This window comes from Propithecus coquereli, unplaced genomic scaffold, assembly GCF_000956105.1.
Source record: "Propithecus coquereli isolate 6110/MARCELLA unplaced genomic scaffold, Pcoq_1.0 Scaffold103, whole genome shotgun sequence".
Taxonomy (NCBI): domain Eukaryota; kingdom Metazoa; phylum Chordata; class Mammalia; order Primates; family Indriidae; genus Propithecus; species Propithecus coquereli.
This window is the reverse complement of record NW_012134192.1, coordinates 2276571-2292372: the sequence shown is the minus strand read 5'-3', so window position 1 is coordinate 2292372 and position 15802 is coordinate 2276571. Positions and strand designations below refer to the sequence as shown.

At 35.3% G+C, this 15802-nt stretch overlaps 1 protein-coding gene across 1 annotated transcript in view; it reads right to left on the bottom strand.

Annotated features, from left to right (window-relative positions):
• MLLT10 (myeloid/lymphoid or mixed-lineage leukemia (trithorax homolog, Drosophila); translocated to, 10) overlaps positions 1-15802 on the bottom strand; it is a 229025-nt gene that overhangs the window by 94139 nt on the left and 119084 nt on the right. The window contains exons 6-8 of the mRNA XM_012644131.1: positions 13104-13207; positions 10781-10874; positions 8839-8934 (exon numbers count right to left, since the gene is read on the bottom strand). Coding sequence (XP_012499585.1) covers positions 8839-8934; positions 10781-10874; positions 13104-13207 — 294 coding nt within the window. The remainder of the gene's footprint in view (positions 1-8838; positions 8935-10780; positions 10875-13103; positions 13208-15802) is intronic.

Below are 15802 nucleotides of genomic sequence, written 5' to 3'. Positions count from 1 at the left end.
GACACAAAATCATAACATGCTGTGGGAAAAAATGCTGTAGACAGACTTGCTCAACATGGGTTGCTATAAACTTTCAATTTGTAAAAAAAAAAAAAAAAAAACTATCTGGGAAGCACAGTAACACTAAGTGTAATAATACGAAGTATGCTTTTATTCGATCTGTACATTATATGCTTTTTCTTCATCCATTCCTTCACTTAATTGAAAAGCCACAACTACAAGTTTGAAATTAGTTTGTTTCTGCTATTTACTATTTTTAAAATGAAAAACAAAAGATCATTTGCTTTAAAGCTATGACGACACAAAGGGTTCAGTAAAACAGTAAAGTCTTTTAAAAAACTGCTTTTAACTTTTGTCTCAAATTACTATTTGAGGTTAAATTCCTGCTTTAAAACTTTAAGGAATCAATGATAAAATGAATCAGTGATAAAAGTACCCCAATAAAGTAAGGTAGTAAGATGTAAAATTAACATATAAAAAGTAATAGTGTTTATAGACACAGACAATAAAAAAGATACAATAGAAGAGAAAACCCCAAGACAGAGAATATGGTGGCAGCAACAGTGTTTCTTAATCTTTCTGAATCTCCACACAAAAACAAAGCAACTAGATAGCAGAACCAAAAACCTGTGGAATCACACAACATATCCAAATGTCAAAGTACTACCATGAACCCCAAAATACAAGCAGGTGCAGAAAAAAGAGCTATCAGACCTGCATGATAATAGCACTTGTGAAGCACAAGAAATAACAAGAAAACCCCAAAATAGTAGACAGTATCCACGGGGAAGCACTGAGGGCCCAATTAAGAACAGCAACTGAAACCAGGATGAGTTCTACACTGCCAACACCAACTAAGTGCAAGGAGACCACAGTAAGAAGGACTGATGCAACCTCTCAAACTAGCCATCCAGGGGTCCATTCTAGGACAGGGATCCACTCCAGCAGAAATGCTATCCCTACCAAAAGAAACCAGTGTCCCTTGGAGAATTAGCCAGCCTCAATCTCAAGATCCATTATTTTAAAACACTTCTGCAAATAACCTACTTGCCTCCTTACTCTTCTACCCACTCTGCCTAGCAATATCTCCCAAAGGATTCTTTCTACCCATACCTTTCTTTGCTCCATTATCCACGTGACCTAGTTATTCACCTACATGCTTCTTTTCTTCCTTCACCACCAAGACAGAGGAAGACACGGTATTCTCTTCATATCTGAAATTCTTAAGGGTTAACTACTCTCACTATATACTTCCTTATACCCACTTTATTTATCTACCGACTAGAATTGGCTTCTGTCCCCACCACTACATTGAAACTCCTCCTCCTCAACAACTTTCTTAGCACTAAACGTAAAGGACATACATTTATCCTTCTATTACTCAACCTACTCTCCTGGCTTTTCTCTGTAGACTCCTCCCTTCCTATTGAGAAAGAATAATGGAATTAGGCAATTACCTTTTTGTCAAGCACTATATATTTTAAGCTAGAATCATCAATGGATGCTAAGGCTTATGGGTGAAAATTTGATAAGAAAAAGAATTATTTGCCCAAATCTCAGGATGTGGTAGCCAGCTTCAGTGGCTCCCAATGATCTCTGTCCCTATGTAGTACCAACCCACATTGAACAGGCTGACCTATGCAACCAACAAAATGTTGCAAAATTGACAGTAAGCCATCGAAGTCATTAAAATGGCAAATGTTAAGTTACATATATTTTACCATAAAAAATTTTTTTAAAAACTTCAGCCAGAAAAAAAAAAATTGATAAGTCTGAGGCTAGGACATAAAAAAAATACTGCAGTTTTTGCCTGGTCTCTTTTATTCACTTTGGGAAAAGCTAGGTGCCATGTCATATGACACTCAAGAAGCCCTAAGGAAAAATCCATGCAGCGAGAAACAGCCAGCGCCAACCTGACAACCGTGTGAGTAAGCCATCTAGGAGAATGTCCTCCAGCTTTAATCCGGCCTCCAAATGAATGAAGTCCAAGCCAGAAACTTGAAGACAATCTCATGAGAGACCCAGAGCTAGAAATAGCCTCCAAATTCAAATTCCTGACCCACAGAAGCTAAGAGACAATACATGTTTATTGCAGTTTCGAGATACTAAGTTTTAGGGTAATCTGTTATACCACAATAGGTAACTAATACAAATTTACAGATTACTCCTGAGAATTTGTGACCAGGAATGGGATGCTCCCATAACAATAAAACCTGAAAAAGTAAGAACTGCTTAGAATTGGGTAGTGAACAGAAGCTGACAGGACATGCAGGAGACTATTAGTGAAACAGCTTAATAAGCAATGAAGAGACTGCCAACTAGAAACCTTACGGCCTTTCAAGAGCTACTACTGTGGGCTCAAAGGACAATGAGAAAAATGTAATTGACAATTGGAGGAACTAGGATCCTTGGTATATAGTAACTGAAAGTTTAGCAACAATGTTGCCTGTGTTAACATGAAACACAGAAAATGTATTAATGAGTTGTATGATATAACTAAGGAGATTTCCAGGTTATCTGTTGAAGGTGCAATATAATTTCTTACTGTTTATAGTAAAAAGGAAGAGTATAGAGATAAGCTAAAGGGAAAAAAGAACCAAGACTTGCCGGTTTATAAAATTCCCAGTCTCTCCAGACAGCAACTAATGCTAAAATTAAAGAATGGCTCCCAAACAAAATCTAGACCACTGTCAGAAAAATCACTGTATGAAGATTAAACAAGGATGTGGCTGCAAAATCCACTGTTAAGACCTCAGAAAGGCACATGGCAGTTCCTCACAGAACCTGAAACAACAGGGCTTTCAGAGATGTCAAGGCCATAAAAGGCAATGAATGAGGAAATATTTCAGAGAGGCAAATATGAAGTAAACATGACAGCTAAATGCAATTTGTGACCTTCGACTGGATCCTGGAACAGGAAAGAAGAAAAAAAAAAGCTTTCCCCTTTGATATGAATGATATTACTGAGTAAAATCTGAGTATGATCAGCAGATTAGGTAATATGTCTTTAACAATATTAATTTATTGGTTTTGATTAATCATATAGGAAATTTCCATTTTATTGAAACTATACACTAAAGTATTTAGGCTAAAGGGGAAGTATATTTGCGATTTACTCTCTTATGGTTCAGAAAAATTCTGCACAATGAGAGTGGGAGACAATGAGAGAGACAGCAAAAGAGAAAGGAGAGAAGGACATGTTAATATGGTACAATGTTCACATTTTGGGAATGGCTGAGGGGTATATAAGAAGTATTTGCAGTATTTTTGCAACCTTCAAGTTTGAAATTATTGCAAAATCAAAAATTAAGACAGGTGCAGTGGCTCATACGTATAATCCCAACTACTTGGGAGGCTGAGGCAGGAGGATCGCTTGAGGCCAGGAGTTTGAGATCAACCTGGACAACATAGTGACATTCCCATCTCTAAAAATAAATTTTTTAATTAGCCAGGTATAGTGGCATGCACCTCTTGTCCCAGCTACTCAGGAGACTGAGGCAGGAATATCACTTGAGCCCAGGAGTCTGAGGCTACAGTGAGCTATGATCATGCCACTGCACTGCAGCCTAGGCGATAGAGTGAGAACCAGTCTCTAAATTAATTAATTAATTAATAAAATAAATAGACTAGAATTGCTTCTAAAATTGTAATCGGCCCCCAAAACAAATTTCAAATAACCCTTATATGTTTTTTTTATAATCATCTCCCTTAACTACTTGACCTTTTGAGTTTTTCCCCAGAAATGGATTTTCTGCAAGACAAAGGAGCTGAGATTTTGAAGGCCCCTGGGCAGACTTCTTGAGGGAACATACAAGGTAAGAGTCACAGCATCTGGCTTAACTTTTGATTTTGCAATAATTCCAAACTTGAAGATTGCAAAAATACCTGCCCCCATTGCATGTAGCCCCTTGTTAGTTACACCACAAACTGGCCAAAGACACATGGCCTCTCCTTTAAAAGCCCTTGATCTCCCTTAGTCCCAGAGATGGATTTGAGGCAGCTTCTCCCATTCCAGTTTCTGGAACAGAGCTTTTAAAACTCTTGGAATTCCCTGAGTGATGAGGGTGAGAAGAACACCTTTGTTATTCATAATAACATATTATCAGCATATCTGAATTTATGCTAATGCGGTGACTCTCGGAGGATGAGGACTGGTCACCAGAGGAACCAGTCATGTGATTAGAAGGTTACAACTTTAACCCCTAGAGCTGGAGGGGAAAGGGGCTGGAAATTGAGCTCAATCACCAATGGCCAATGATTTAATCAATCTAGCCTATGCAATGGGACCTCTATTATTAATAAAAACCTAAACAATGAAGTTCTGAGAGCTTCCAGGTTGATGAACACACTAAGGTGTTGGAAGGATAGTGCACCCAGAGAGGACATGGAAGCTCTACATCCCTCCCCCATAATAACTTATCTCATGTGTCTCTTCCTTTGGGCTGTTCCTGAGTTTTATCCTTTATAATATACCAGTAATAGCAAATAAAGTATTCCAGAATTCTGTGACCTGTTTTAGTAAGTTATGTAATCTAAGGAGAAGGTTCTGGGAACCCCAACTTATAGATGGTTGGTCAGAAGTACAGGTGACAATCTGAGACTTGCAACTGGCCTCTGAAGTGGGGACAGTCTTTTGAGACTCAGTCCTAATCTGTGGGATCTGCACTAACTCTGGGTAGTGTCAAAATTGAATTGTAGGACACCCAGCTGTTGGAAACAGAGAATTGGAGAATCACTTGATAGGAAAAGAAACCCACACATTTGTTGTTAAAAGTATGAGTAAAGAAAAAGTTTGTTTTCCTTTCAGTAATGAACATTAACTAACAGCGTTAGAAGACATTCTTCTTAAACAATAATTTACAATCTAAACTATTTGTGATTGAATTAAACCCTGATAAACAAAGCTTTAATTAATTTCAAATATGTACTTTGGTTCCTTTTAAAATACATGCCAAATTTTCCATTTTTGTAGAAACTATCCTTTATTCAAAGGATAGTTATTCATATTTCACACCATGCACTTTTCTTCTCTCCTTGCTTCCACTGTATAATTAATACGTAATCATTGTTAATGTAGCTTGAGTCACACAGAAATTCTCTGTAAAGCAAAGGCTATGTATTTTTCTAAATTTTCTTGTAACTATATAAAAGCTGTAAGTTAAAAATTATTACTTCATTCTTAAGTAATATGGATAGTACAATATTTACTATTAAATACAATTAGTCAATATCACTTACAATGGTATTTTTAATATTTTAAATATACAAAGAAAAATACATGCCAAAATCAAGGCAGATAAAGGAATTCTGAGACAGAGTGGTCCAAACTGTATTTTATGAACAGCATTACCAAAATTTAGCTCTTAACTTACAACTTACAATGCAGCTACTCAACTTACAAGGGGGCTACTTCCCAATAAACCCATAATAAGTTGAAAATATCATAAGCTGAAAAACGTACTTTCAGTTTAAAATACTTTCAACTTATAATGAGTTTCTCCTGACACGGCTCTGTGGTAAGCTGAGGAGCACAATGAATGTGTATCGCTTTTGCACCACTGTAAAGTCAAAAAATCTTAAGTTGAACCATCACAAGTGGGAATCTGTCTGTATTTTTAAATACTCGGTCATTAAATATGAAATGTCCGATTTCAAATCAAAAGTTTACTTTATTATATCTCAAACAAGCAGTACAATTAATCAAAGTATGCACCTAAACTACTGACACAGTTTTGCCATCTTAACAGTAGCCTGTTTATGCCAGCAGCAAACACACCGAGAGGGAGAGAGTGGTGATGAAATTGCGAAAGGATTTTCGACGTCTTGTTGAGAATTGAGTATTTTTCTTTGCCAGAAGTGGTCCAAAGCCTGGAAGAAGTGGTAGTCAGCTGGTGCAAGGTCTGGTGAATATGGTGGATGACAGAGAGTTTCCAAGTCCACCTTCCGTAGTTTAAGCAACATGTGGTCCAGTCCAACATTGTCTTGCAAGAAGATTGGCCTGTCTGCTGACCAATCTCGGCTACTTAATTGCAAGCATCCTAAGCATTTTGCCAAATGGTTGCAGTAGACATCTGCTGTAATTGACTGACCAGGTTTCATGAAGCCGTAGTGGATAATACCAGCACTGGACTACCAAACAGACACTATTAGCTTTTCTTGATGAATATTCAGTTTTGGACTGTGCTTCGACACTTCCTCTTTATCCAACCATTATGTCAAATGCTTGTGATTGTCAAAAAGAATCCATTTTTTATCATATGTAACAATATGGTGTAGAAATGGTTTGCCTTTATGTCACAACGGCAAAGAAAAAGCAAGCTTTGAGATGATTTCTTTTCTAACGCTCGTTTAATTCACACAGTACCCATCTACACAGCTTCTTTACCTTGCCGGTTTGTTTCAAATGGTCCAATGTTGTTGGAATAGTAACCTCAAACCTTGTTGCTAATTCACCCATAGGTTAAGATGGATTCACTTCCACTATAGCTTTCAGCTCATCATTATCCACCTTCGTCTCAGGTCACCCACATGACTCATTTTCAAGATTAATATCGTCAGAATTGAACTTATTAAACCATCAATGTACTGTGCATTCATTAGCCACATCCTTCCCAAACATTTCACTGGTATTTCGAGCTGTCTGCGCTGCATTGGATCCACGATGAAACTCATATTCGAAAATAACATGAATTTTTGACTTATCCATGATTTCACAACATTGCTCTAAAAAATAATTTGAAAGATAATCACAAGCCAAAACATGCATTTGAAAGACTGGAAGATGTACCTTCACAATAAACATAACACAAGAAGTGTCAAAGTGAAATGTCAGAGATACCAACTGTCAAACTTAGTACTTAAGGGAATCGGACATTTCATACTTAATAACATAATACTAATGTCTGGCTGAATTAAGACTGTTACTTTCCAATGCAACATTTAATAAACATGCTGAGCATATTTTCAAGACAACCCCACAGAATATAAAAATCTGAAAAGAGGTAAGGAAGGAGGGAGAGAAAGATAGTCTGCAATACTTAATGTTTTCAACTGTATTATCACTTAACATCATGCCGTATTTTAAAAGTCCCTTCCCAAATATTCCCAAGGCAGGTAAACAAGTCTAACAAATTTGTAGTATGTTTACCTCATGTATAGTATGTTTACTTTATAGCTGATCAATAAACTCAGTTATTAAAAATAAAATGTAAGTGTGACAACAAAAAACAAGTTATGTTAAACTTAAATATGTTAAAAGTAAAATGCAAATAGTATTTACATATAATATTCTAAAATTTAAAGCTTAACAACTTTAGCTAATACAATATTTTTAATCAGCACTCAACCACAAAACACTAATAAAACAAAATCTAATTCATTCCAAAAAAAAAAATAATAAATGTAGTCATCAACATATATTTAGTCAACATTTAATGCATTTAATAATGTCCTTCAAATAATATGACAGGACATATATTAAAATAAATATAATCACATAGTGAATACTTCTTTAAACAAGATAATGTTAATGAAATGGCAGAACAGAAGACCACTGATGGTGAGACCTCCCTCTTCACAATTTATAGTAAGCCAAAGCAAAAATCCTTAATTCATGGTTTAAGCTTAAATAAAATTTTGTGGTGCTTCTTATTAAAATAAGAAGGGTTGCTAATTAAACCAACCCTGCTATTTTTTAAATCAGCAATCTACACAATAAAAGATAGACCCCTATTATTATCACTTATCACAAAACCATCTCATAAAGAAATCAAGATAGGTATGTATACTTTCTCCCTAAAACCTAAAAATATATATAAACCTAACGACTGCCCTAAAGTTGAGTGTAAAGTTATAGTTATTATCTCACTCATAATAGAAAATTTAAGCTCAGAACTAAATACTTTTTTTAAATGTTTATCTTGAATAAAGGCACAAACATAAATTTAAAGCAAAATATTTTCTAATAACTACACATTATCATTTCCCAAATCATATTTACAAATGTGAAAATGTCATGAAATCTAATTTTTAAATGCAATCTGCAGAAATTTTTTCAAAATAGTTTATAACAACTGTATAAGCATAATATTCGTTTCCATTTAAAGATGTCCTTTGTATCCTCATTTCCTCAAAAATAATTGATAGTAGGTTCCTTTTACTACACTGGCAGTATGTTTGTTAAAAATTACAAGTTAAGGGTGAATGATTCTACAGATTGACTTTTAGTTTATTAAAAATTAATTACTTCTTTTAAAGTAAGTCAAAATGTAAGCAGAAAACAGGCAAGTCAGAAGAAGATAGATTAGCATTTAGGCAAGCTTTTAGTGTTTTAATTAAAAGACAAAAAGTTCTCAAACAAATGGTATGACATTTGGCCATTAGAAAGAAATAATAAACCATGAGCACCACTGAAAAAGAAAAACCAGCCAAGTATTAATATATATAGAACTCCAAAATTGTTCTATCATAAAGGAGAAAAGCTGATGAGATAATTACTTACTAGTGAAGTTATCAGTTAATGATATATAGCAACAAACTATTATTTCTGAAATCACCTAAGGATTTCACAAGATGACCACAATAATACATGCAAGAAATATCTCTCATGCTTTCAATCAAGTTATATTTTAAATTTTCACTTGCAATGGGTAAAACCATATTCACAAATATGGCATTATTTTAAACCTACTCTTTGACTTAATAATACTCTATTAGTCAAAAGTTTTCTGTATTTCAATGTCTCCATTTAGCTATCAAGAACTTAATTTTATCTAAAAAGGAAAAAAAAATTCTATTAAGTAGATGTGCTACATATTTAGCAACAACAAATCCACTTACTTTTTTCTCTTTCTCATGATGTTTATCCTGAGAGTGAGAGGAAGAATCACTTAAACTTTGATCATATGACCTATTAGATCCCCGTTTGCTCTTTTTCTAAAAAAGAAAATATATATACATACATGTATATGTATATAAAATTTTTTAAAAGAATCTTTTTGTTAGGCTTAAACCAACTCAAGTGTGAAGTATTTTTAAATGTCTACTGAAAATTTTTAAGAGTCTCACTATTTCAATCTATAGAATCCAGTTTAGACACCAGCCATATGTTATCCATTGCATTATGAAGGGAAATCTAACCCTAAATTTAACATTAATGCCATATTTTTGTATATTAAAATGTCTGAAAATAGATTATCTATTTTCAGATAGGCTACTATATATTTTCAATGTCTGCTTCAAAAAAAAATGTTTAAACCAAAAGAGAAATGCCATATTAATAAAAGAAGGATGCCAAGACTAGAAGAAAAGAAAAGCAAATATTTGAAGAGTTACTTTTTGCCGCTAGGGAAAGCAAGAGCTCTTTTAATCTTATAATTTAAGATTATATTAAGGCATACAGTTTTCTAAAAACTTATCTCTGCAGCAGTTCATTAAGAAAAAAATTAAAGAAAATGTCAGTGTTAGACCCATGCATTTTTTCAAAGCATTACTAAAAACATTACACATTTCTATTTCAAAATACTTATACCATTGCATAACTAAGTATGAAAGTGATAGTTATTCAGGGTGTTTAAAAGTTGGTGGTACTATAACTAATTGGTTTAAACTAGATAAAATAACTATAAAAGATGTTCAAATTCCATGCAAATGTAATTTATACAATCTTAATAAATTATTAAATAGGCTTTGTTTCTCCAACTCATAAATGGGATGACATCATGTCAATAATTAACAATGAGAAATTTCTATTTGTACAAACTTCAAAAATCCATTTCATTATCTTTATATTTTATCTATATCATCTTTCGCTTAGAAAATGAAGATTCCAGTATACTTTGTATGTCTAGGAAGAAAATGTTCAATTTTACAATCTCAAAATTTCTCCTAAACAGTTCGATATTCTGTGTTAGCCATTAAAATAAATCAAAGCTGTAAGCATCAAATGAGGTAGATACACTCTTAAGTATTTCATATGCATAAACCAGAATACTGGAGGTATGAGCTGCTCATTGCATAAGACAGGGGCCCCTCATAATACTATTTATTTTAAAAAGAAAGAAAGAAATAGCCCCATTCACAAGGGAAAGGTACTAATTAAAAAATTAGATAATAAAAGACAAAGAAGCCTTAAACTTTCAGTGTATGAATATGTATGAGAAACAGGCACTTGGGACATTAAGGAAATATTGATTCTTCAAAGGAACACGGGCACAAATATGTAAGTCGATCAAATGTTACTAACTCAATAATCCATGCTGCTGTGTGACAGCAAAGATTTACCAAATCTAAAAAATTCCCAAAGCTGTACTTAAATATATTTTTCTGAAGGTCTTTTAGTTATAAAATAGCCTTATTTCAGAGCTTTACTACTTCCCAGTAAAAAAAAAATAAAATAAAAATAAAATAAATAAAATGTGCAATAGTTATAAAGCAGAAAGATGAGTAACAAGTGATAATCACAAAGTGAAAATAATGTTAAAATATAAACGGTTCTTTACAAATTAACTTTTCCCACTAAACATATACCAACGTTTACTATCAACTATTAACACACATTCTAAATGAGAATATTTTAGAATATTCACCTTTACAAATGAACCCCTGTAAGGCAAAATTTACTAGGTCCTTTTCAATTCCAATAAAAAACAAGCTCAAAAACTTCATCTCAAGCAAAAACCTAGGGGAAAGGAATTCTTATGTGACCTTTTTTATATAACAGTGTCACTCTATTGTCAAAACTAATCATCATTTTAGTAGTAAATTCAAGACAAATTCTTACCAGCTTACTAAAATGGTATTTACAGTAGCCACAGTATTGGACGTTATCTGCGCCATTACCTTCTTCTTCACAAAGTAGTCCAGCAAACTGAGCACTGAAAATAAAAGCCAAGTATAACAACAAAACTCAAAGCACAGTACCTGTATATCTAAACAAAATTTACTTGCCAGTATGAATGGCTTGTAAAAAAATACATTTCCTAAGAAAAAACGGGAAAATAAAAAGCTCTGTTCTAGCTGTGACCAAGTACATTTCACCCTAACCTACAACTGATCATTTTTTAAAGTCATATTTGTGGCTTAAAATAAACTCTTCACATATCTCTACCAAGGATGAAGATGGATGCATGATTTATGTCACCAAATAGACATTAAGCTCCTTTAAGAGAAATTCTTTCCTGCCCATTATTAACACTTCGTTAACTTTACTTTTTCAATCTGTGTCACAAGTACAAATGGAAAGGCCATGTCTCTGAAGGGCTGAAATGACATGTGATGGTATTGAGCTTACGGATGCAGATTACATAATCTTAACAAGGAAAAATTCATTCACCTAGGATGAATTTTGCAACTCTAAATGCTTTAAAATCATAGCACAATAGTCAAGATAAACATAAGTTGTGCTTTTCAGTCAAAAACAATGAAAGAAATGGAATTGAAACCTAAAGTTATCATATTCACATTTTTTAACACATTAGCTGCCACATGAGTTGTATTTATTAACTCAGGCTAAGTTCTGAGCCCGGAGCCTTGTGAAGTGTGTGTAACTCACATGTCTCTACCTTCAGAGCTGTGTGAACTATTTTTCAAGTTGCAAATAACTCACACACAGAAGACGATAAATAAATAACAAATTTTTCATTAAATTAGAAAGGATCATCTTGTTTTTGCAGCTTTTATTCTATTTTCGTAATAAAACACAGTGTGGCCCCAAGGAAAAAAGTTTTTTTTCTAGTGTGGCACTCAGTGCGCTAAAAATACAAAATGCCAAAGTTTATAATCATCATCTTGTGTGCTTGACCTTTCATAGATTTGAAAATTATGTTATTAGTCTATAGATCTCATACCCAAAAAGGCAGTTTCATCTTTGGAAAATTAGGTATAGTAATTAAGAGAATTTATGAAAGTCAAAAATCTTTTTCCATTCTCCAATAGTAGCATAAAATGGACTTTATATATTCAGACACTAAAAGCTCAGGAAATGAGCATGTGCCTAAAATGGCAGCTAAGTATAGACAAATTCTTTTTTCTTTCCCTTTTTTTTTTGGAGACAGGGTCTTGGTCTGTTGCCCAAGCTAAAGTGAAGTGGTGTGACAACACCTCACTTCGACCTCAAACTCCTGGCCTCAAGCGATCCTCCTGCTTCAGCCTCTTACAGTGCTAGGATTACAGGTCTGAGTAGACCGATTCTTAAAATTAATAACTGTGTGGATTATTCTCAAACTTTTATTTGTAACTGTTATCTATTATGCAGACTATCTTGTTCTGAATAATTTTTGCCCTCGAAATTTTACACTGAAAAAACATTGTAATTTTTTTTTTTTTTTTTTTGAGACAGAGTCTCGTTTTTGTTGCCCAGGCTAGAGTGAGTGCCGTGGTGTCAGCCTAGCTCACAGCAACCTCAAACTCATGGGCTCAAGCGATCCTCCTGCCTCAGCCTCCCAAGTAGCTGGGATTACAGGCATGCGCCACCATGCCCAGCTAGTTTTTTCTATATATTTTTAGTTGTCTGATTAATTTCTTTCTATTTTTAGTAGAGACGGGGTCTCGTTCTTGCTCAAGGCTGGTCTCGAACTCCTGAGCTCAAACAATCCGCCCACCTCGGCCTCCCAGAGTGCTAGGATTACAGGCGTGAGCCACTGCGCCCGGCCTGTAAGTGAATTTTTGAGTAGTCACTGCAACATTGAGACTTACGGTGGTTGCATTATATATTTTTCCCTTGAGACACACAAAGTAAAGAAGCACTATCATTGACTGAACCCTTACTAATATTTCAGACACTGCACTAACAGTTTACCTATATGAGTTCATTTAATCCTAATAACAAATCAAAGGTAAGTAATCAATGACAATATTTTAAATAAGATGAAACTGAAACTCACAGAGTAACACATTAGAACCAGGGTCCACTTATTACAAATTCGCTCTAGTAAATACACTCAGTTATTAGAATTATCTTTATTACCAAAAAGTAAATGTGCACATAAAAACTAGCCCAATAAAATTTGCTATAATTAATGTTTGAGTACCTAAGTCTTTAACTATAATTGTTATACAAGGTATTTGCCAATTTTAGTTCTGTATAACAGTGGAAACATACTTACCATGTTACATGGAAAGCCTGTCGACATCCATGTTTATTACATGTCATGCATGCACCAGTGGCTGCTTTGCTTTCTCTTCCTTGTTCATCGCAAATGTAGCAAGTCTTGGGGTAGAAAAACAGAAACAAAAATAATACAAGTGCTTAACATGCATCTGAACTTTATAATTACGTTCAGAAATGAAGATTAGATTTGCTGTGTAACCTACTTATAAACATGAACTCTTTTTTTTTCAATAACCTAATTTTTGCAAACAATACAAACGAGAAAACATAAACAACAACATGCAAATAATCCTAGTGAAAAATTCACAAAGGCATTATCTCAAAACCCTACAAAACAGGAAGACTCTTCCCGGCACAAAAGACAGAGTCCACATCTTTTTCTTCAAATCTAATCAATTTCAACCAATTCCTGTAACAAAGGTATAAAAAAGATTTATCTTTCCTCTCTTCTGGAAATAACTGTATCTAAGAGGGTTTGATACAAGGAGTTGGGACATAAGAGACAAAGGACAATGCTATGTGAGTAAGCAAGGTGTAGGGTTATTCCAGCTATCCATGAGGAATCATTTGTGTGCTGTCATTCAGCCCCACCAACCTGACACCTTTGGGCTGGGGAGGAAGACACTTCGAGTAGGTAAGAAATGCCCAAAGAGGTATATACGGCCAATGGACACCCCTCAAAACTGTGATTAATTTCTTCCACTTAACATGTAAAAATAACTAACAGTACCAACTTTTCACAGCTACAAATCACCAGCTGCTCATGTGATGAAAGAATGAATTACATAAACAGTAATCTATGAGTATCAGAGTATAATGAATAAAATTAGCTGACTGGAAGTAGAGTATACAGAAAGCAATGTCTGACTACATGTAATCAGGTGATACATGTCAAAAAAGAAACCCATTTCCAAACAGTAATAAGGTATAATAAACTAGCCAACTTCAATAGGATCACATGGTTTTATTCACTCTGTACTGTAGCACCAAATAACACCATACAACAATACTTACAAGGACACGTTCTGGAAAAAAAACTAGTATCTAATTGAGTAAATGATTTTAATTTCTTTGTTGAAAAACACGGATTCACAATGAACAGAATTATAAAAACCATTTTATACCTGTAAACAGTAAAATCCCAAATTACAACAAAACCAATCTAGGCCAGGCGCAGTGGCTCATGCCTGTAATACTAGCAGTTTGGGAGGCCAAGGAGGGAGGAATGCTTGAGGCCAGGCGTTCAAGACCAGCCTGAGCAAGAGTGAGACCCTGTTTCTACAATAAAATAGAAAAATTAGCCAGTCACGGTAGCATGCACTATAGTCCCAGCTAGTCAGGAGGATGAAGCAAGAAAATCCCCTGAGCCCAGGAGTTTGAGGTTGCAGTGAGCTATGATCACACCACTGTACTCTAGTAGCCCGGGCAACAGAGCGAGACCTTTTTTCCCAAACAAAAAACAACGATCTAGACATATTGTATAAAAGCATCTCTAACTGTTGGAAACACAAGAGAAAGTTATACATTACAATGGAAGAATTTAGCATACTTTTTTTTTCCTACCAATGATCAAGAGGATTAAAAAAAAAAAAAAGGATAGAGCACATTGAAACAATACCATTTTAATAAAACTTAAAATTATACCAGATATATATTTATTTAAAAAGGTGGGAAGGGGGGCTTCCAGAACGAGACATCCTCTCCCCAGAGAAGTAATCATTTCACAGGTGAAAAAGCACCAGGTAAAGTCTCAGGATTTGTCCCAAGGACATACAGCAAATAGAAAAACATATCCAAGAAAATCTACTAAATCTCAATAATAACAGCAAGAGCCTGTGAAATTTGAGCCACAACCTGCCCCCATCATCCCTGTACCCCCAATATTCCCTGTGATAGAAGGGCCACTCTGGGTAGGTGTGGCAAAGAAGATGAGAGCTCCCTGGACCCCAGCTCCCAGTCTAGCACTACAGTTTTACCATAGGAGGGCAGGCTGGTAGTGTTTCTCATCGTACTCAGCCCTGGTGGCTCCCATGCATAGATTCCCACTTTCACAACAAACTGAGAATCCTGGGGCCCTGGCATTGCTGCCCAAGCTAGATGGTACAGCAGAAGTTCCAAATTAGGAGAGACAAACAGAGAAAACAAGAAGCTACCTACCTCTTCCTCCTCCCAATGCCCTGTCATACAGCAAATGTATCTCTTACACAGAGAAGGAGATTACAGTCCCCAGCACCCAATTCCAGAGCAGCAGGGCAGAGGCTGTGCACTTAAGGAGGCCTCAAGAACCAAAGAATTCAGCAGTTCCGCCTGAGAGGACAGACTTTTTTTGTAACAAGGCTTGGAGTTCATGTACTGTCAAAAACCATGGAGAAGCCGGGCGCAGGGGCTCACGCCTGTAATCCTAGCTCTCTGGGAGGCTGAGGCCGGCGGATTGTTTAAGCTCAGGAGTTCGAAACCAGCCTGAGCAAGAGCGAGACCCCGTCTCTATTAAAATTAGAAAGAAATTAATTGGACAACTAAAAATATATAGAAAAAATGAGCCGGGCATGGTGGCGCATACCTGTAGCCTCAGCTACTCGGGGGGCTGAGGCAGGAGGATCGCTTGAGCCCAGGAGTATGAGGTTGCTGTGAGCTAGGCTGACGCCACGGCACTCTAGCCCGGGCAACACAGTGAGACTCTGTCTCACCAAAAAA